This window comes from Pristiophorus japonicus, chromosome 5 (assembly GCF_044704955.1).
Source record: "Pristiophorus japonicus isolate sPriJap1 chromosome 5, sPriJap1.hap1, whole genome shotgun sequence".
Lineage (NCBI taxonomy): Eukaryota > Metazoa > Chordata > Chondrichthyes > Pristiophoridae > Pristiophorus > Pristiophorus japonicus.
The window spans coordinates 246,977,967-246,999,762 of NC_091981.1; the positions used below are offsets into that span (position 1 = coordinate 246,977,967).

Genomic DNA, 21,796 nt, shown 5'->3' on the forward strand with positions numbered 1-21,796 from the left:
TAGGACATGGAATGCCATAACAGAAACAACTATAAAAGCAGAATCCATAATAGCTTTTAAAAGGGAAGTGGATAACTACAACAACAACAACTTGTATTTATATAACTACAACAACTTGTAGTTATACGCCTTTAATGTAGTAAAATGCCCCGAGGCACTTCACAGGAGTATTATAAGACAAAATATTTAACACCGAGCCACATAAGGAGAAATTAGGACAGGTGACCAAAAGCTTGGTCAAAGAGGTTAGTTTTAAGAAGAGCCTTAAAGGAGGAGAGAGAGGTGGAGAGGTTTAGACAGGGAATTCCAGAGCTTAGGCCTAGGCAACAGAAGGCACGGCCACCAATGGTTGAGTGATTATAATCAGGAATGCTCAAGAGGGCAGAATTAGAGGAGTGCAGATATCTTGGGGGTGCGGGGAGCGGGGGGGTTGTGGGGCTGGAGGAGAATACAGAGATGGGGAGGAGCGAGGCCATGGAGTGATTTGAAAACAAGGATGAGAATTTTGAAATCAAGGCATTGCTTAACCAGGAGCCAAAGTAGGTCAGCGAGCACAGGGGTGATAGGTGAAGAAATCTTGGTGCAAGTTAGGACACAGTTAGTCGAGTTTTGGATGACCTCAAATTTACGTAGGGTAGAATGTGGGAGGCCAGCCAGGAGTGCATTGGAATAGTCAAGTCTCGAGGTAACAAAGGCATGGATAAGGGTTTTAGCAGCAGATGAGCTGAGGCAAGGGCGGAGATGGACAATGTTACGGAGGTGGAAAAAGGCAGTCTTAGTTATGCCATGGATATGAGGCCGGAATTTCATTTCAGGATCAAATATGACACCATGGTTGTGAACAGCCTGGTTCAGCCTCAGACAGATGCTAGGGTAAGGGATAGATTCAGTGGCTAGGGAATGCAGTTTGTGGCAGGGACTGAAAACAATGGCTTCAGGCTTACAAATATTTAACTGGAGAAAATTTCTGCTCATCCAGAAATAGATGTCGGACAAGCAGTCTGACAATTTAGAGACCGTGGAGGTGTTGAGAGAAAAGGTAGTGTGGTAGAGCTGGGTGTCATCAGCGTACATGTGGAAACTAATGCTCTGTTTTTGGATGATGACGCCAAGAGGCAGCATGTAGATGAGAAATAGGAGGAGGTCGAGGATAGATCCTTGGGGGACACCAGAGGTAACGATGTGGGAGCGGGAAGAGAAGGCATTGCAGGTGATTCTCTGGCTTTGGTTAGATAGATAAGAATGGAACCAGGCGAGTGCAGTCCCACCCAGCTGGACAATGGTGGAGAGGCGTAGAACTATATGAAAAAGAAAAAAGTAAGAGGGAATAGGGAAGGTTCATGGAATTGCAAGCTAGTGGCTTGCTCTTTCAGAAAGCTAGCATGAGCACAATGGGCCAAATAGCCTCTTTCTACACTAAATTTCTATGATTCTATTTCACAATCTAATGGCCCAAGTCACACGCCAACAATACAGATACCTCATGTTATGCACATCCTTTCAATATTATGCATTCTCAGGCTGCTTCAACAGACTCTACATTGGTAACTATTTCAAAGATCATAAGATCCATTCTAGCAGCTTTCTGATTCCATAACTACTCTCCACAATAATAACATCTACTCGTCCTTATAGGTTTCAATTGCCCTTTAATTTGCAATTAGAGGTGTAACTCAGGGGTGAAGTCACCAGAATCAAATTTAGTGAAGTAGATTGAGACCACCTCAAGGAGCTAGTCTCATATCACTTTGGCTTCCCACAGGTTAACTATCGTAAAGCACGCTTTACAAAGTTCCCAGATGATCCATGGCACCTTCTTAAACATCTTTTTAAATGTTCACTGTCAGCAAAGCGTTACGTTTGGCATACCTTCTTAACATTATATATTCCTGGGCATATTTCATCAGACTATACTTTGAATTAAAATATTATCAGCATTTAGATGCCAGTGTGCAGAGTCCTTAGTCAGAGCTCTTAATACCTAGTCACATAACCCTTTCAAAGATGCTGGAGAACCTGTTGGACTTCAGTCTGGTACAACTGATTGACTCCCATCTGCATGCTGCATAATATTGAACTCTAACCCTGTGATACCAGGCACTGTTGCTATTGTCATTTATCTGAATTGAGATGCTTTGGAGAGAAAAAAGGCCAGAGTCAATTATTTACTCCTTTTGACTACATCAAATCAAGTTCTTTCAAGTTCCCTGTTTAGAGTAGCGTGAGAAGTCAAGAGCAGGTCACTCTTATTTGTAAGTGAGCATTATGTCCACCTTCCTATCTCAAGAAACCTCATCTGTAATCTGTCAACCCCTCTTTTTGGACCCCTTCTAAAAGAAGTGTGGGTGATCTCCTGGATTTGCCCCTGTCCTTTAAAGCTGACTCCCCACAAAAATTATAGCGTGACTTTTCTTGCATTATTTTCTTCTCTCACTATTGTGAACACTCTAGGGGCCCAAGTTTCCACATGATTTGCGCCTGATTTTTAGGAGCAACTGGTGGAGAACGGACTATCTTAGAAATCGCAATTCTCCACATTTTTTTTTGCAGTTCTAGTCAGGTAGAACAGTTCCACTTTGGAACAGAATTTTTTCTTCAAAAGGGGGCGTGTCTGGCCACTGATGCCTGATTTCAAAGTTTCCACAATGAAAACGTACTCCAAATTGAACTTAGAATGGAGCAAGTGAAGATTTTTGTAGAACTGAAAAAACCTGTTCTACACATTAAAAAAATCAGGCGCAGGTTACAAATTAGGGTCCAGAACGAGGTGCGGGGGGGGGGAAGGGAAGTCAATAAATTCTATAATAAATCCTTATTTATACGTATACAAATATTATACAAATAAATCCAACCTGAATAAACATTTATAAGCAAAGAAAAGATTAAATAAACCATCTTCCTACCTGTGTGAAAGTGCTTCAGGCAGGCCTTTCGGGACCGAAGGCTGAACGGGCCGGCCCGAGACTTCGGGCAGGGCCCGTCCCCAGCACCAGATTTACAGGTAGGTGGCGTTGGGTCGGGTCGGATCGGGTCGGGGAGGTTCGGTTCGGTTCGGGTCGGGGGGAGGGAGGGAGAGAGAGGGAGGGAGGGAGAGGGAGAGGGAGGGAGGGGGAGGGGGAGGGAGGGGGAGGTCAGGTCGGATCCAGTCCGGGGGCGGGAGTCGGGTCGGGTCGGGTCCAGTCGGGGGGGTGGGGAGCGGGAGCGGGAATCGGGTCGGGTCCAGTGGGGGGGGGGGGGAAGCAGGAGTCGGGTCGGGTCCAGTCGGGGGTGGAGGGGGGGAACGGAGCGGGAGTCGGGTCGGGTCGGGTCCAGTGGGGGGGGGGGGTCGGGCCGGGTCGGGGGACGGGAGCGCGGGTCGGGTCGGGTCCAGTCGGGGGGGGGGGGGGGAGCGGGAGCAGGAGCGCGGGTCGGGTCGGGTCCAGTCGGGGGAGGGGGCGGAGCAGGAGCGGGAGTCGGGTCGGGTCCGAGGGGGGGAGCGGGAGCGGGAATCGGGTCGGGTCCAGTCCGGGGGGGGGGGGGGGGAGCGGGTGTCGGGTCTGGTCGGGGGGAGGGGGGGGGAAGCAGGAGCTGGCCGTGGGAGGAGCCTTATTCACGCAGCCCCAGTGAGGCCATTGGGCCAGGGCTAGGGGCTGCGTGCTTCGGGCCCCTCCCACACAGTTTCGGGCGCCTGGAGCTACTGCACTTGCGTGCCCACTGTAGCGCGCATGTGCAGAGGTCCCAGCACTGTTTTCAGCGCAGGGACCTGGCTCCGCCCCCCCACAGCTCGTGCTGGATGCGCCGAGGGCCAGAGGACCTGCAGGGAAGTGGAGAATACGGAGGATTTTTTTAGGCGCACTTTGTGGCGCGAAAAATGGGTGTCCAGGTCGGGACTGCGCCGTTCTAGGCGCGTGTGGAAACTTGGGCCGTAGATATCTAGGATTATTATGGTCTGTTGCTGTGAAACCACCAGCATATTGCACACCAAGGTTCCTTATCCTCTTTAATAAAATGTGGCATCAGGTTGTCTCTGCTTTATGTTTGTCATGGATGAGGAACCTTTACTGCTTGGAACAACCATCTGGTGATTAGACTCAACGGAAATATCCACTGCTTGCAGTCAGCCCACCATGTCTACTCGGGCTATGAATTTAAATGTGCCCATTGTAAATGTTAAAAATGCATTCATCACCTTTTGCGTTTGTGCAGCTCTGATATCTACCTTCACTTCATGTTAATCCGTCTTTGGGTAGTGAACTATTATGAAACGCTTTCTCTTTGTTAAAACATAAAATGGAAACAATATACAGTAAAAAGTAACCTGTAGTTTAAGGTCCAAGATATACAGTATTTGGCATAATTTAGCTCTGGTACATGATTAATCGCTGCTGCCTGTAACCTGAGTGTTTATTCAGTGTACAGAACCTGCTTAATTCCTTTCAAAGCCTCTTGTTCCTAAGTTTATTGCATATATCATCTATGAGCAAATGACAAGGGTTTATTAATGAAGTTGGCATTAAAGTTTTAAATGTGAATTCAATTTTCTCAAGTGTCTTAACCACACTCTATGCTTTTACAATCATTGCAGGTTAAACAGTGGTCCTCCATTACTTTGTTCATCTAGGCCCAAGTCTGGTAAGGATGTCACCTATTGGAGACGAAGAGGACAAGACTTCAGTGTTTTACTGGATTACACAAACCGAGGAGACTCAGACTACAAAGGAACTAATGTGACAAAAACTCAAAACATTCCAAAAGCTGAACAACGAGGAAAAAGTTCACCAGATGCACAGCTGAAGAACACGCAGCCTAAAACAGAAGTAAGTGGAATAATTGAGCAAAAGGGTTGGAAGACAGAAGGTCAGAGAGAGACGGGGAGAGAGATGTGTGAAGACAAGTGGAGAACTCCGGTGGATCGTAAGTGCCAAAGCTTGGGTACAGAGGAGTGGAAATCTTCCTTGGGAAGACAGCTGTCTGATGATGATGGAAACAAGTTAAGACAGGGTGCATTGCCCCACATGGTTGGTGATGAAGTATTAAAAAGAGAAGGAATGCAATATAAAAAAAAGGGGAAGTCTCAATCGTTGCCCAGAGTTATACCAGAAAGTAATGGTAAGGAATTTCACACAGATCTACATTATGTAGATATGTCTGGGTTTGACAGAAATCGATTGGAAAATCAATGTTTGAAAGATCATCTTGTGATGCAAGATAGCAGCTCTTATTGTAATCCGAGTACAAGTTCAAAATGGACAGAAAACTTCAGGCAGAGTGCTCAGTGTGCACAGTTGCCAAAAGCTAAGTTCAGTAGACCACTGAAACCTCCCTCCTATGAACTGTATCAGCAAATTAGGAGAAGTTCAGAAATGATACCTAGTCTCCATGTACATGGAGAAAATGATGGGCAAGTGACTTATTTTGCCAAGGACAGTGAAGCAGGTGCTGACCATAATTGCTACTCCCAAGCTCTTGCTAGTAGCAGCTTGGAGCCTCCTGTCTATGTGCCTCCCCCATCTTACAAAGCACCACCTCAACAGAAAGTTGGTCAGAAATGTTTTGATAAAGTGCCTACTTGCAACAACACTTGTCAACCCCACCAGTCTACAGAGACTCTTATCGATCAGGCTCACTGGTGTTCAGAAAATCAGGAGAACAATCACGCTCATCAGAAACACATGGCTGATGATAATGGCTCAAAGCAACATTTGCGGCAAGCTAAGAATGTAAATGATGATATGGGTAAAGATGTCCCTCACTCTAGGGAAAGCTATAGTTCATCACATAATGGATACACAGATGACCAAAAGGCATTTGTCAAGTACATACCGTTTAATGATCCTCGAATTAGACATATTACTATAGTGCAGACTGAAAAGCAATACGGTGACGCAGATAATAAATATGAACAATGGAATGCAAAGGACCATGTTACAGATGGAAACAAGACATTTGGGCCCTCAGACCGTCGCAGTGCCTTTGCTGTTCCATCAGAGTCATATTACTCCACTCAGGCAGGCCTGAGGCCTATCGCTGATCCGCCAACTAGCAACAGATGGTTGGTAGCATCCAAGCCAGAGAGTGATAATGGTACTAAGTCTGATCATTGTTGTAAACCATACGTCGATAACCAGCGTGACTCCTCATTAAAGTATAATACAAGGGTTCTTGCAACCACCAACCATCCAGCAAGCTTTCAACATTCAACTGCCAGTTCTAAAGCAGAACTGCATACAAATCCAGGCACTGCTGAAACTATAACCCAACTAAAAAAGTGGGAAGCAGATTCCCGGTGTTTCGAGGTTCAAGAAAAGAAACGCCCAAAAAGAAGGATGACGGAAACAATATTTTGTCTCGTTTCTGTGCCAGTGAAAACATTTGAAGGTGGGTCAAATCAAGATGCACTTAATAATAACATGAGAAATGGCAACGTTGAAAGAGTTATGAACGATAGCACTGGAAACTTAACAGAGCAAAGTTTTTTAAGCATGTCTTCCTCTGACTTGGAGTTACAAGCATTGACAGGAAATATGATGTCAGAAAATGGCTTGAAGAGACCAGAGCCTTGGAATGATCTTAGCCACACACATGCAGTTGGCTATCATTTCAACCAACACAGAGAATTAAGAGCCTCTGGCTCTTGGCCAGGTGACCAGTACAGAGATCAAGAAACGCAAACGAGTTTCATTAAAGGTCCACGCACTGCTCGGTCATTCACTGGTGCTATAAAAAAGATTGCAACAGGCAACCAGATACAAAGTCAGAACCATTCAGAGCCTGAATTAATGAAAGGGGCTAAAAGAAGTGCAGATGCTACAGGCATCAATGACCAGAAACGTAATCTAAATAACTATTCAATAAATGGTCAAACAAGCTTGTATCCATCGACCAACAGTGCTTTCTCAAGGACATCTTCAGCACAGTATCAGGCCAGTCACATTAACTTGCACCAAAGTCAGCTCGATGGGGCTTCGAAAAGGCCACATGAGAAAGGCAGAGATGTAAATGTGGAAGAGAGGGTGGAAGAGAGCAGAGTGTGTCCGCAGACTTTATCCAACAAGGAGGCTGTAGGTTTTGGTCAGTTCTTGCTGAAGCCTGTAAACCGTCGTCCTTGGGATGCAATCAGTGAATTGGAAAGTTTCAACAAAGAGATTCAGGAACAAGAGGACCGTAACCTCCAGGCATTGCACAAGGAGAATGAAGATGGTGAGCTCACTGCAATCCAGTCGATAAATTCAGACAAAGATATTTCAAACATTCAAATGATGTCTTGTCAGAAACCTGAACTATGTGTGCCTGAAAATCCAAGCGCCAAAATAACCAAGCCCAAAGAACAGGTGGACAGAGGCAGTAATAAAAGTTGCCCAGACTACACCAATATTACCCCTGAGGTTCAGAACCTTTTTAAAGCATCTGTTGACAATAACAAACTCAGCAGCCAGTTAAGCAATCTACTCCATAAACCTATCCATAAAGGAACGACAAATACAGAAAGCAGCAGAATGCGAAATGTATTCACAAAAAAAAATGCACAATTCACTAAATTAAACAATGAAAAGAATGTGGAAGACACCCATAGCAAAAGGCAATGCATAAACATCAATGGAGTTCGAAAGTCTATGCATCAGTTAAGTGAGACAAAGGCAGAAAGCACAAATGATGGAGACTCACCAATCAGAGTTGTGGCACTAGGTAAAAAAACAGTGCCAATTCCAGAAACTGATTGTGATGGTAGTATTAGAAACATGTTATCTCAACGTGACAATGATCAGGGCTGCTCTGAAACTGACCTGAGCTCTGTAAGCTGTCATGAAAGCACAAAACCAAACATTGACAACATGAATGACCTCTATGAACAGAAAACTGCAGAAGGAATTTCCAAAAACGAATCGTTCGAAGAAAGAGCTGCCAGGATTTTAGGAATAGATGTAGCAGCAGAAGCTTTGATTTCTCCAGGGAAGAAAATTATGCTTCAGGATACAGGAGAAAGTGAGACAAAATCTTCTGCTGAAGTGGAGCTGGGCTATACTTATGATCATTTTATAGCAAACAGGAAATACGCTTCAGAAGAGCTACTGGGACATGTAAATGAAAAACCTTTTGACATCAACATACAATCAGAATGGCAACACAGCCCTCTATATGGAACAGGCACTTGGATCCCAAATGGAAATAATGTGCTACAGAATAAACTACCAAAACATGCGACTGAAAGTTACAAAGAGTTGCAGTTGGGGAAAAGGGCCATCATAAACGAATTCTTTCATGGGCCTTTCAAAGAGTTTTATAATTGGGCTGACAAAAATTGCTGTTTTAGCACAGAAAGAAAAAATGCCTCTGTCCCGGGTACAGACAGAAAAGGTCGAAACACTTGCGAGATGATTGAAGCCTTGCAAGGTAAACTTGCAGCGACCCCGAGCCGAACAGCTCTGGAGCGCTTGGCTAGAATGAAAGAAGTAGATTCGGTTTCCCGTATCAGGCGTCTCAGCATAAAAAGTGCAGATTCTGGTGATGAACTTGATGAGGAAAAATGTAGCACAGAGCGAGGAGAAAAGGAAGCAGCTTACACATCGGCCAGAAGAGAAGACACCTGCACAACAAGGAAGAGAATCATATCACTGGACCAGGATTTGGAATCCTACGTGTCTTCAATAACAGCTGATGTTGAGAACAAAGAGATTGGAGGTATGTCTTTGTAAAATCTTTACAGCACAATGTCAGGACTAGATTCGCGGCATCTCATAGACTGGATGATGCTCACTGTAGAATGTGTAAATATAGGGATGCTTTTAGTGTAGCACAGACCAAGATGTAAACAGTTTGTGTTTTTGAGCAAACCGATTGGCATTTTCACCTCGCAGGCACTGGGTCAAGTTATTGAAATGTGATAGCCACCTTTTGCTTAATGGTGGATCTTCCTGTTTTTAAGGTGTTGTCTTCCCTCTTTTTTTCTTGTGTTTCCCTGCACCACATGCCAGCCCCAATCAACAAACAGGCCGGGAACCTCCTCCAAAATGTACTGCCCATTCCTAACTGCCCTTGAGAAGGTGGTGTTGAACTGCTGCAGTCCTTGTAGTGAAGATACACCCACAGTGCTGATTTTGTTGTAGAGGTTCAGTACAACTGGGTGGCTTGCTAGGCCATTTCAGAGGGCAGTTAAGAGTTAACCACATTGTTGTGGGTCTGGAGTCACATATAGGCCAGGCCAGGTAAGGACATTAGATTTCCTTCCCATTAGTGAACTAGATGGGTTTTTAATGACAAATCTGGTAGTTTTATGGTCATTATTATTGATACTAGCTTTTTAATTAGCTGAATTTAAATTCTCTTGGCCATAATGGGATTTGAACTCATCTCTCAAGAAAGTCCAGGCCTCTGGATTACTAATCCAGTAACATAGCCATTATGCTACCATACCCATGCTTTGACATGTTGCACCAATGTGCCATTTTAGAGTATGTTCATTTTGTGGCCACTGCATTATCATTGTCATGATCCATTGCTTAGGGGCGAAATACAAGAGGACAGTGTAAAGCGGATAGTCTGTTCTTCACCTGAGCAGCCTTTTCTGCTTTTTCCCCACACTTCATTGCCCCTAACATGAACACCAGCTCCTTAACATAGTCATGTGAGGCTGCATTCATATGCACCCTCCATTGATACTGTTGTTGAGCCTAGGAATACATTTGCGAAAGCAGAAGATTAAGATTGTTGTCAACAGCAGCTGCTTACCTGGAGCCAGGGAAGGATGGAGATTCCGATGAATAGGACCGCAAGTTAATGTTGGCAGGACTCCTCATCTCCACCTCAGACCAACTGAATGCAGGGAGCAAGCCCAAATGAATCACCTTAACCATTAATGGTCACAACATATGCACCATAATGCCAACAAACCCACTGTATCAATATACTCACTTACAAGCACACAAAATTATAATTTACAATGACTTCACAAAATATGTATATATAACATTTTGAGAAAGTAATTAAAAAAAATGTAAAAACATTGCCTTGCCTCTGATAGGCATCCACTTCCTTATGGCTATTAATTGAATGCTGGTAAATAAGAAACGGGAATAATTGTTCCCAATTGATATTGGGGAATAACATGTATTTATATAAAAAGCATAGCAAATTTCAACAGGATGTGATGTCTCGATGAAGGGGTGATTGCTGTAATTTGTACTATTTTTTTTTAAAAGTCGTGAAGGGAGTGGGCTGGTGAGAAAGCAGGGAAGCCGGAAAGGGAGCGGGCTGGTTAGTATGATAATTTTTTTAAAAAGCAGAAACTCATGCTTCCAGTTGTTGGAGTGCACAACTTGCAGTTCGCTGGCAGGAGTCACTCCGTTTTTACATAGAATCATACAGCGCAGAAGGAGGCCACTTGGACCATTGTGCCTGTGCTGGCTATTTTAAAGAGCTATCCAATTAGACCCACTCCCTTGCTCTTTCCCCACAGCCTTACCATTTCTTTCCCCTTCAAGTGTTTATCTAATTCCCTTTTGAAATTTACCATTCAATCTGCTTCCACCAACCTTTCAGGCAATACATTCCAGATCACAATAATACACTGCATTAAAAACAATCCCAATCTTTCTTCTGGTTCTTTTGGCAATTATCTTAAGTCTGCGTGCTCTGGTTACCGATTCCTACATCTACTTCATTTCTATGTCTCAGCTTTTGAAGAACTATATCCTGCACCCCGCCCCCAATAATCTTTTCTCCAATGGAAACATGTTCAACTGAGCAAAGTCTCTTGCCTGGAAATTCCGTAGGGGCTGCTCCGCCAGTGGGAAAGTGGTGAAGAGAAGCCACCAAGCACCCAGCTACCAATCCCCGTCCCAAGTTGTTGGGATAAGGTCATTTATGCGGTCAGGGTAAGGCAGCCAGCACTTGCATGGGTGCATCAATGGTGACTACTCTGATTCACTCCAGGAAGGTGGAGTGGCCGACAGATCCTTCTGGGTCAAAGAAAAAAAGCAGTTGCAATATTCTTCACCTTCAAAATGAGCCTTAATTGCATCAAGACAGAAGGTAATCGATTCGCTCAAAAGAAGCTCACATCTTGGTGCAGCTGGTGGAAATTCCACCGAGGCCTTTTAAGAACATAAGAACTAGGAGCAGGAGTAGGCCATTTGGCCCCTCGAGCCTGCTCCGCCATTCAATAAGATCATGGCTGATCTGTTCTTGAGCTCAGCTCCACTTCCATGCCCGCTCCCCATAACCCTTTACTCCCTTATCGCTCAAACATCTGTCTATCTCCACCTAGCAACCACAGCTCTGCAAGGCAGCGAATTCCACAGATTTACAATCCTCTGAGAGAATAAATTTCTCCTCATCTCAGTTTTAAATGAACGGCCCCTTATTCTAAGACTATGTCCCTTAGCTTCCCCTATGAGTGGAAATATCCTCTGCATCAACCTTGTCGAGCCCCCTCATTATCTTATAAGTTTCGATAAGATCACCTCTCATTCTTCTGAACTCCACTGTGTATAGGCCCAACCTACTCAACCTATCCTCATAAGTCAACCCCCTCATCTCCGGAATCAACCTAGTGAACCTTCTTTTAAGAGAAGCATGACCAGGGTAGCATGGGAATTCCTTCAACATGCCCCTTAAACTTTTCGGAGCGGACGGAAGATCCGCCTTTATTGGAAAATGGCAACTCAGAAAAAAATGCAATGAAAACCCGGCTGAGCCACATTTTCCAGTTCACAATCCAGATGCCGGCTGGTGTCGTTGGTCTGGGTTGGAATGTCAGGCCCTTTTCTCCTAAGTCGGTGCCCTAAGTTCTGGGATCATCGTTGTCACTCTTCTGTATTTTGTACAATATATCAATGTCTTTTTTAGCACTGATTCTCCAACTGGGGTCCATACAGACTTTCCAGGAGGTCTGCAAAACATTGACCAATTATTCGTTGGAGAAGATCTCAGAAAAATTGGAGACTGTAAAAATGAACTAGTGTGGATCGGGCAGGAGGCAGCACCAGAGTGTTCACGGTGGGGTTCCTTCCAATGACCTCACTTGTCTGTGGGAGGAAAGCGGAGGTAGGCTGGCTGGTAGTGCAGCGAAGGGCGCCTGAAAAATAGAAACGTTTTGTCGGGAGAGAAATTCGTGTGGTTTCTGTCACACATTAGCGCCGCAAGATAGTGCTAAAATGCTGTAACAACAACTGATGCTGGTTTCAGTGCCGCACGCTATATCGGCACGCTATGTTGCCAGTAGTGCTGCTGGTAAATTAGATCACCAGAGACCTCGCCATCATGGAGATCATGACGTCAGTGAGTGTGCAACGCTCACTGGACGTCCAATCTCCAACTTCATTATAGCCACTTATTTTAACGGCAGTGCAGAACAATGACAGGGAGAGCTGGCATCTACCAGCAGGAAGCAGCCTGCAGCAGCAATATTTACAGATACCATCCCCAATCAGCCGAGTCTGACAGGGCTTTGCAGTTTCAGTGCCCGTTTGCTACTTCCTGCAAATGAAACAGCTTTCTTCATTTATTTCAAGTTTTTATTGGTGACAGGGAGTGTCCATTCAAGTGCAGAAGCCACTCATTATTTGTTAAAAGCTTCTGCTCACAACACATCCTCACAGTCATGGGGGCTGTGAGATTGCGGGATTACCTCAGGAGGACAATGAGGCAGAGGAGGATGAGGATGAGGATGAGGAGGAGGAGGAGGAAGAGGACGAGGGGTAACAGGATGAGGTGGAAGAGGACGAGGGGTAAAAGGAAGAGGCCGAGGAGGACGAGACCAAGGACGAGGAGAATGAGGACGAGGAGGAAGACGAGGCAGAGGAGGATGAGGAAGAGGACAAAGAGGAAGAGGGAGGCGGAGGCTGCAAGACAATGAACCTTCTGTATGGGCTGTCCGTGATCGGCTCACCATGCTCTGATTTGCATGAATGAAAGCCCAGATCCCCATAGCTCACCACATTCCCATTATACCATCCTTGTCTCATGCCATATCACAGCATCCTCCTGGGCACAAAAGTGAAATGAGAGAGACCACAAAATATTCCAAACACAATTAATAAGTGTATCTATAAACATACTACACTTATCACATGAATTCTAATAACTAATGACCCCTGTGCCTGCCTTAGTTGAAAAGTTGACATTGTGTGCAAGGTGTGAGATGTGGGTGTGAGTGTTGCTAGATTGTTGGTGGGTGAGTGCTGGGGGTGTGCTGCATTGAGCAGTGTGTGACGCTTGTGGTACAGATGCGGGTCTGTAGCATTTGTTGAAGCCTTCACTCACCCTGACCACCCGGATGAGCCTGTTAAACTACTTCCTGCATTGTGTGTGGGTCCTGAGGACCACAGTGCTGCCTGTGACGTGGTGTGCCACCTCCTTCCACATAATGTGGCAGACCTGTGGTGAGGGCCTCCTGCCAGTTGGCGGGTACCGGACCGTCTGCCTTCCTATCACTGCTAAAACCAATCCCTCCAAAGTTTAATCGGAAAACCTCCGGGCTCTCTCCCGGAGGCAGCGATCTGCCATCAGGATTTGTAAATAAGAGCTCCTTCTCCTTCTCCTACTTCATATGGTTGTTGGGGCAGCTGCTAACCCAACAATGCTGAGGATGAGGTGCTGCAGCATCAATGAACCTCACCTTTAAGCAGTGAAAAATGTCTGTAGAAATCATTACTTGTGTTTAGACTGCCCCCGATATTGGTCCATCTTTTCAGTGTAAAGCCAATGAGCAAGAGCTTTTAGATTAGAATCATGACTGCAATCATTGTAATAAGGAGTGAGGACGAATTTTACGTGCAGCCTAGACGATTTTTCAACTGGCGCTACTTAACCATTTTTAGTCTAAACACTGCCCATTTCTTGGCTATAATGAATTTCTAGCTCAAAGTTCAACCAAGGGTGAGTTGCCCTCGTTCACTGCAAGTCTTCTGCTGGCTATATGTGGTCTGATGGAAAGTTTTTATTCAATGTACCAACTTTTCTTGAACCAGTTATGTGGGATAATCTTGGATCATTAATGTCAGCGAGTTGAAACTGCCACTGGTCTTTTTTTTATTACTTTATTATTTTCCTTTATTAACTGAAGCATAGAATACAAGAGCAGGGAGGTTATGCTTGAACTGTATGAAACACTAGTTAAGCCCCAGCTAGAGGATTGCATACAGTGCTGGTCACCACATTACAGGAAAGATGTGATTGCACTAGAGAGGATACAGAGGAGATTTACAAGGATGTTGCCTGGACTGGAGAATTTTACGTGTGAAAAATTACTGGATATGCTGGGGTTGTTTTCTTTGCAGCAGAGGAGTCTGAGGGGAGATCTAATTGAGTTGTATAAAATTATGAGGGGCCTGGATAGAGTGGATAGGAAGGACCTATTTCCTTTAACAGAGAGGTCAATATCAGGGAGCATAGATTTAAAGTAATTGGTAGAAGGATTAGAGGGGAGTTGAGCAGAACTTTTTTTACCCAGAGGGTGGTGGGGGTCTGGAACTCACTGCCTGAAAGGTTGGTAGAGGCAAAAACCCTCATCACCTTTAAAAAGTACCTGTACTTGGATGCGCACTTGAAGTGTCGCAACCTACAGAGCTACGGACCAAGAGCTGGAAGGTGGGATTAGGTCAGATAGCTCTTTTTCAGCTGGCATAGACACGATGGGCTGAAAGGCCTCCTTCTGAGCTGTAAATTTCTATGATACTATGATTCTATGGTCCGAATCGAGCCGAAATCCTGTTACCACGGTAGCACTGATTTATATGCTGGACCGTTCTGGAAAAGTTGAGAGTTGGAGGAAGCAGGGCTATTGGAGACCCGGGCCCATTAGGTGGCACAGCTGTTGTTTTTTGGGGGATGGGAGGGGAGAGGAGAATTCGGGTTTGCGTGTCACTGGCTGGAGAGGGCAGGTTGCGGACTGGAAATGCACGGACTTGTTCCTGACCCGCTGGGAACGCCCTGACCGCAAAAAGAACAAGTTTGTTTGATGTGGATGTCGGCAGATGGGTGTGAAACTGGCGATCCCAGTTACTCAAGCAGCTTATATGTCTTGGGAGGTTTTATTCGTCTTGAGTGCTTTTTAATTTCACTTCTTTCACTCTTTAGCATTGAATTAAAATTGAGGCTTCAGCTAATTTCAAATGATATTTAAAAACAGGTTTGTAATTAAAATGCGGAGATGAGCAGTAGTTTTAAGGACGGTATTTAAAATAAATGTAACAAGTAGCAAGTGAACAGCAGGCACAACTTTAAATACCTCACACCAAGGTAGACAGTGAGAAGCAGGCACACCCATCTCACTGATATCTGTAAGTAAATACCTGGGCCTAGAAATTTGTCTCGGACAGTGGCGCAAAGCGGGTGGTATCGGATTGGCTGCCATTATACGCAGCGCCTGATATTCAGTTCCAGTGCAGTCAATGTTCCTGAATATCAGCGCTGCATATAACGGGCGGCCGATCTAATACCGCACATTTCGCACCACCGCCCAAGTCAAATTTCTAGTCCCTGTTTTCTTAAAAGCCTTATTCAAAATTCTCATCCTTGTTTTCAAATCCCTCCCTGGCCTCACCCCTCCCTATCTCTGTAACGCCTCCAGCCCCACTACCACCTCCCCCAAGATGTCTGCGTTCCTCTAATTCTGCCCTCTTGAGCATCCCAGATTATAATTGCTCAACCATTGGTGGCCGTGCCTTCTGCTGCCTGGGCCCCAAGCTTTGGTACATCCTGCCTAAACCTCTCTGCCTCTACATCTCTTTCCTCCTTCAAGACGCTCCTTAAAACTTACCTCTTCACCTGCCCTAATTTCTCCTTATGCGGCTAGGTGTCAAATGTTTAATCTCACAATACTCCTGTGAAGCGCCTTGGGACATTTTACTCCGTTAAAGGCGTTATAAAAATACAAGTTGTTGTTGTTGTTATTAAACTACTACATGCAGCACTTTCATATTATGAGTCTGATATAGTATTATAATTCAGATGGGGGGTCCATGATTACTACTCATTTTGATAAGGGGTCCTTCGGGGATCCATGATTACGAATCAATTTGAAAAGGGGTCTTTCAACCAAAAAAGTTTTGAGAACCACTGTTTTAGAAAGTAGAGTGCCCCAAACTGCACATAGCATTTCAAATGTGGTTTCACCCCAGTGATCTATACAAGATGATAATAGCTAGTTGTGATTTATAGATCAATGCTCTTGAGAAATATCCTAATATTTCATTATCTTTGTTGATAACAGCTTCTTATTGACTGATAACTGCATTTAGTGAATAATCAATAATCATAATAGAGGGAAAATGGATTCACAATCCCAATAGGCCACACTTATTAACCAAACTCTGAGACAAGGCTGCACCACATCCCCCATCAGTATGTACAAAAATAGATTCAGATAGGATTTTTTACCATGAATTCCATAAGCCTTAATCTCCTTGAGAAGGCTCACATGCAGCATTTTATTAAATGTCTTCAGAAGGTCGAATTACATTATAGTCAATAGCAGAGCATTGAGCAGTTCCACAGTGGGTACGTATTTGAAGGGCTGCAGCTGCATCAGTCATCTGCAGCAGAAGGGTAAGGACTTGCATTTGGAAATCCATGGGCAATGGGGGCTTCTCAACCATGCCCCAACAGATTTTCTCAAACTCATGTCGCAGGCAGAGAGGCAAAAGACATGCTGTCCTCTGGTAAAGAAGGGCACATTTCACAAAAAAGGCAGGTGCTAGAAGCCTGGCAACAAATTTTTTTTCTATTCGTTCATGGGATGCGGATGTCGCTGGCAAGGCCAGCATTTATTGCCCATCCCTAATTGCCCTTGAGAAGGAGCTGGTGAGCCGCCTTCTTGAACCGCTGCAGTCCATGTGGTGAAGGTACTCCCACAGTGCTGTTAGGGAGGGAGTTCCAGGATTTTGACCCAGGGACGATGAAGGAACGGTGAGGATGGTGTGTGACTTGGAGGGGAACATGGAAGTGGTGGTGTTCCCATGTGCCTGCTGCCCTTGTCCTTCTCGGTGGTCGATGTTGCGGGTTTGGGAGGTGCTGCCGAAGAAGCCTTGGCGAGTTGCTGCAGTGCATCTTGTAGATGGTACACACTGCAGCCACAGTGCGCCGGTGGTGCAGGGAGTGAATGGTTAAGATGGTGGATGGGGTGCCGATCAAATGGGCTGCTTTGTCCAGGATGGTGTCGAGCTTCCTGAGTCTTGTTGGAACTGCACTCATCCAGGCAAGTGGCGAGCATTCCATCACACTCCTGACTTGTGTCTTGAAGATGGTGGAAAGGCTTTGGGGAGTCAGAAAGTAAGACACTCAGCGCAGAATACCCAGCCTCTGATCTGCTCTTGTCACCACAATAGTTAAGTTTCCGGTCAATGGTGACCCCCAGGACGTTGATGGTGGGGGATTCAGCAATGGTAATGTTGAATATCAAGCCAGAATACGGCATCATCATCTCGAGTTACAGGTTTTATACGCACGTTCGATTGGAGGGCCAGAGCGCGGCAGAATTCGTTGCCAACCTGAGACGTCTAGCGGGACCGTGCAAGTTGGGGATGGTGTTGGCAGACATGCTGCGGGACTTCTTTGTTGTCGGTATCAACCACGAGGTGATCCTGCGCAAACTTCTGGTGGTGGAGGAGTTGGATTTAAAAAGGGCCATCCAGATCGCTCAATCATGTATGACGACGGACAGAAGTCTAAAGCAAATAGCGGTGAAGAACCGAACCTCAGCAAGTACTGTAAATCCGATTGATTCAGCGTTCAGCAGAGTGGCACATGGCAGGGCCTATCCGGCTGCGTTCGCGAAACCTGTGGCTGCCCAAAGTCCGGCAGCGGGAATGTATCCGACTTCTCCGTGTTGGCGTTGTGAAGGAAATCATCGGCACCAGCAGTGCCGATTTAAGCAATATAGTTGCAAAGGCTGTCTGAAAGTGGGGCATTTCCAGCGCAAGTATCCGCAGATGATCAAATGAGCTGTGACACACCACGTGGAGGATGAGAGTCAGACTGGCACAGATCCGGATACGCAATCCACGATGCCAGAGAAGGAAGTGTATGCACTCTACTCCTTCATAACCAAGAATAAACCAATTTTGATAATGTGAAGTTTAATGGGTGTCGATGGAACTGGTCACAGGGGAAAGTCAATCGATCATAAACGAGAGGACATTTAATAAGCTGTGGGATACTAAGACTGTGAGGCCCAGGCTGAGCCCTGTTAATGCCAAGCTGCGCACATTGACCAAAGACCTGATAAAGGCGATTGGCAGTACACAAAGTCATGTGTTATATAACGGTGCGATTCATGAGTTATTGCTGTGGATTGTTCCAGGCAATGGCCCAACACTGCTCGGCAAGAGCTGGTTGGATAAAATCAGATGTGACTGGAACGACATAAAGCGTTGTCATCGGAGGAAGATACATATGCCCAAGTATTGAGCAAGTTCCCCTCGCTGTTCGAACCGGGTATCGGCAACTTCACGGGAGCCAAGGTGCAGATCCATGTGGATTCAGATGCAAGACCCATCCATCATAAAGCTCGGGCAGTGCCGTATATGATGAGGGAGAAGGTCGAAATTGAACTGGACAGACTCCAGCGTGAAGGGATCATATCACCGGTTGAATTTAATGAATGGGCCAGCCCCATTGTTCCTGTGCTGGAAAGTGATGGCGCAGTCAGAATCTGTGGAGACTACAAGGCTACGATCAACAGGGTTTCGAAAAAAGATCAGTACCCATTACCGAAGGCTGATGACTTGTTTGCGATGCTAGCCGCAGGGCAATCGTTCACAAAACCGGACTTGACGTCGGCCTATATGACACAAGAGTTGGTCGAGACATCGAAGAGACTTACGTGCATTAACACGCACAAAGGACTGTTTATTTACCACAGGTGCCCTTTCGGAATTCGCTCAGCTATAGCAATATTCCAGAGGAATATGGAAAGTCATAAGAACATAAGAATTAGGAACAGGAGTGGGCCATCTAGCCCCTCGAGCCTGCTCCGCCATTCAAAAAGATCATGGCTGATCTGGCCGTGGACTCAGCTCCACTTACCCGCCCGCTCCCCATAACCCTTAATTCCCTTATTGGTTAAAAATCTATCTATCTGTGATTTGAATACATTCAATTAGCTCGCCTCAACTGCTTCCTTGGGCAGAGAATTCCACAGATTCACAACCCTCTGGGAGAAGAAATTCCTTCTCAACTCGGTTTTAAATTGGCTCCCCCGTATTTTGAGGCTGTGACCCCTAGTTCTAGTCTCCCCGACCAGTGGAAACAACCTCTCTGCCTCTATCTTGTCTATCCCTTTCATTATTTTAAATGTTTCTATAAGATCAACCCTCATCCTTCTGAACTCCAACGAGTAAAGACCCAGTCTACTCAATCTATCATCATAAGGTAACCCCCTCATCTCCGGAATCAGCCTAGCGAATCGCCTCCAAGGCGAGTATATCCTTCCTTAAGTAAGGTGACCAAAACTGCATGCAGTACTCCAGGTGCGGCCTCACCAATACCCTGTACAGTTGCAGCTTCTATACTCCATTCCTCTCGCAATGAAGGCTAACATTCCATTCACCTTCTTGATTACCTGCTGCACCCGCAAACTAACTTTTTGGGATTCTTCCAAGGACCCCCAGGTCCCTCTGCACCGCAGCATGTTGTAATTTCTCCCCATTCAAATAATATTCCCTTTTACTGTTTTTTTCCCCAAGGTGGATGACCTCACATTTTCTGGCATTGTATTCCATTTGCCAAACCTTAGCCCATTCGCTTAACCTATCTAAATCTCTTTGCAGCCTCTCTGTGTCCTCGACACAACCCGCTTTCCCACTAATCCTTATGTCATCTGCAAATTTTGTTACACTACACTCTGTCCCCTCTTCCAGGTCATCTATGTATATTGTAAACAGTTGTGGTTCCAGCACCGATCCCTGTGGCACACCACTAACCACCGATATCCAACCCGAAAAGGATCCATTTATCCCGACTCTTTCTGTTCGCCAGCCAATTCTCGATCCATGCTAATACAGTTCCTCTGACTCCGCGTACCTTTATCTTCTGCAGTAACCTTTTGTGTGGCACCTTATCGAATGCCTTTTGGAAATCTAAATACACCACATCCATCGGTACACTTCTATCCACCATGCTCGTTATATCCTCAAAGAATTCCAGTAAATTAGTTGAACATGATTTCCCCTTCATGAATCCATGTTGCGTCTGCTTGATTGCACTATTCCTATCTAGATGTCCCGCTATTTCTTCCTTAATGATAGCTTCAAGCCTTTTCCCCACTACAGATGTTAAACTAGCCAGCCTATAGTTACGTGCCTTTTGCCTGCCCCCTTTTTTAAACAGAGGCATTACATTAGCTGCTTTCCAATCCGCTGGTACCTCCCCAGAGTCCAGAGAATTTTGGTAGATTATAACGAATGCATCTGCTATAACTTCTGCCATCTCTTTTAATACCCTGGCATACATTTCATCAGGACCAGGGGACTTGTCTACCTTGAGTCCCATTAGCCTGTCCAGCACTACCTCCCTAGTGACAGTGATTGTCTCAAGGTCCTCCCTTCCCACATTCCTGTGACCAGCAATTTTTAGCATGGTTTTTGTGTCTTCCACTGTGAAGACCGAAGCAAAATAATTGTTTAAGGTCTCAGCCATTTCCACATTTCCCATTATTAAATCCCCCTTCTCATCTTCTAAGGGACCAACATTTACTTTAGCCACTCTCTTCCGTTTTATATATCGGTAAAAGCTTTTACTATCTGTTTTTATGTTTTGCGCAAGTTTACTTTCGGAATCTATCTTTCCTTTCTTTATTGCTTTCTTAGTCATTCTTTGCTGTTGTTTAAAATTTTCCCAATCTTCTAGTTTCCCACTAACCTTGGCCACCTTATACGCATTGGTTTTTAATTTGATACTCTCCTTTATTTCCTTGGTTATCCACGGCTGGTTATCCCTTCTCTTACCGCCCTTCTTTTTCACTGGACTATATTTTTGTTGAGCACTATGAAAGAGCTCCTTAAAAGTCCTCCACTGTTCCTCAATTGTGCCACCGTTTAGTCTGTATTCCCAGTCTACTTTAGCTAACTCTGCCCTCATCCAACTGTAGTCCCCTTTGTTTAAGCATAGTACGCTCGTTTGAGACACAACTTCCTCACCCTCAATCTGTATTACAAATTCAACCATACTGTGATCACTCATTCCGCGAGGATCTTTTACGAGGAGATCGTTTATTATTCCTGTCTCATTACACAGGACCAGATCTAAGATAGCTTGCTACCTTGTAGGTTCTGTAACGTACTGTTCTAAGAAACAATCCCGTATGCATTCTATGAATTCCTCCTCCAGGCTACCCCGTGCGATTTGATTTGACCAATCGATATGTAGGTTAAAATCCCCCATGATTACTGCCATTCCTTTTTCACATGCCTCCATTATTCCCTTGATTATTGTCCGCCCCACTGTGAAGTTATTATTTGGGGGCCTATAAACTACGCCCACCAGTGACTTTTTCCCTTTACTATCTCTAATCTCCACCCACAATGATTCAACATTTTGTTCATTAGAGCCAATATCATCTCTCACAACTGCCCTGATATCATCCTTTATTAACAGAGCTACCCCACCTCCTTTCCCTTCTTGTCTATCCTTCCGAATTGTCAGATACCCCTGTATGTTTAATTCCCAGTCTTGGCCACCCTGCAACCACGTTTCTGTAATGGCCACCAAATCATTCCCATTTGTAATGATTTGTGCTGTCAACTCATTTACTTTACTTCGAATGCTGCGTGTGCTTAGGTAAAGTTACTAGTTTTTAAACCATGATTTTTAGTTTTGACCC

At 45.1% G+C, this 21,796-nt stretch overlaps 1 protein-coding gene across 1 annotated transcript in view; it reads left to right on the plus strand.

Moving 5' to 3' along the window:
* jcada (junctional cadherin 5 associated a) overlaps nucleotides 1-21,796 on the plus strand; it is a 101,038-nt gene that overhangs the window by 30,113 nt on the left and 49,129 nt on the right. Inside the window, exon 2 of the mRNA XM_070881499.1 lies at nucleotides 4,565-8,658. Within this exon, the coding sequence (XP_070737600.1) occupies nucleotides 4,565-8,658 (4,094 nt within the window). The remainder of the gene's footprint in view (nucleotides 1-4,564; nucleotides 8,659-21,796) is intronic.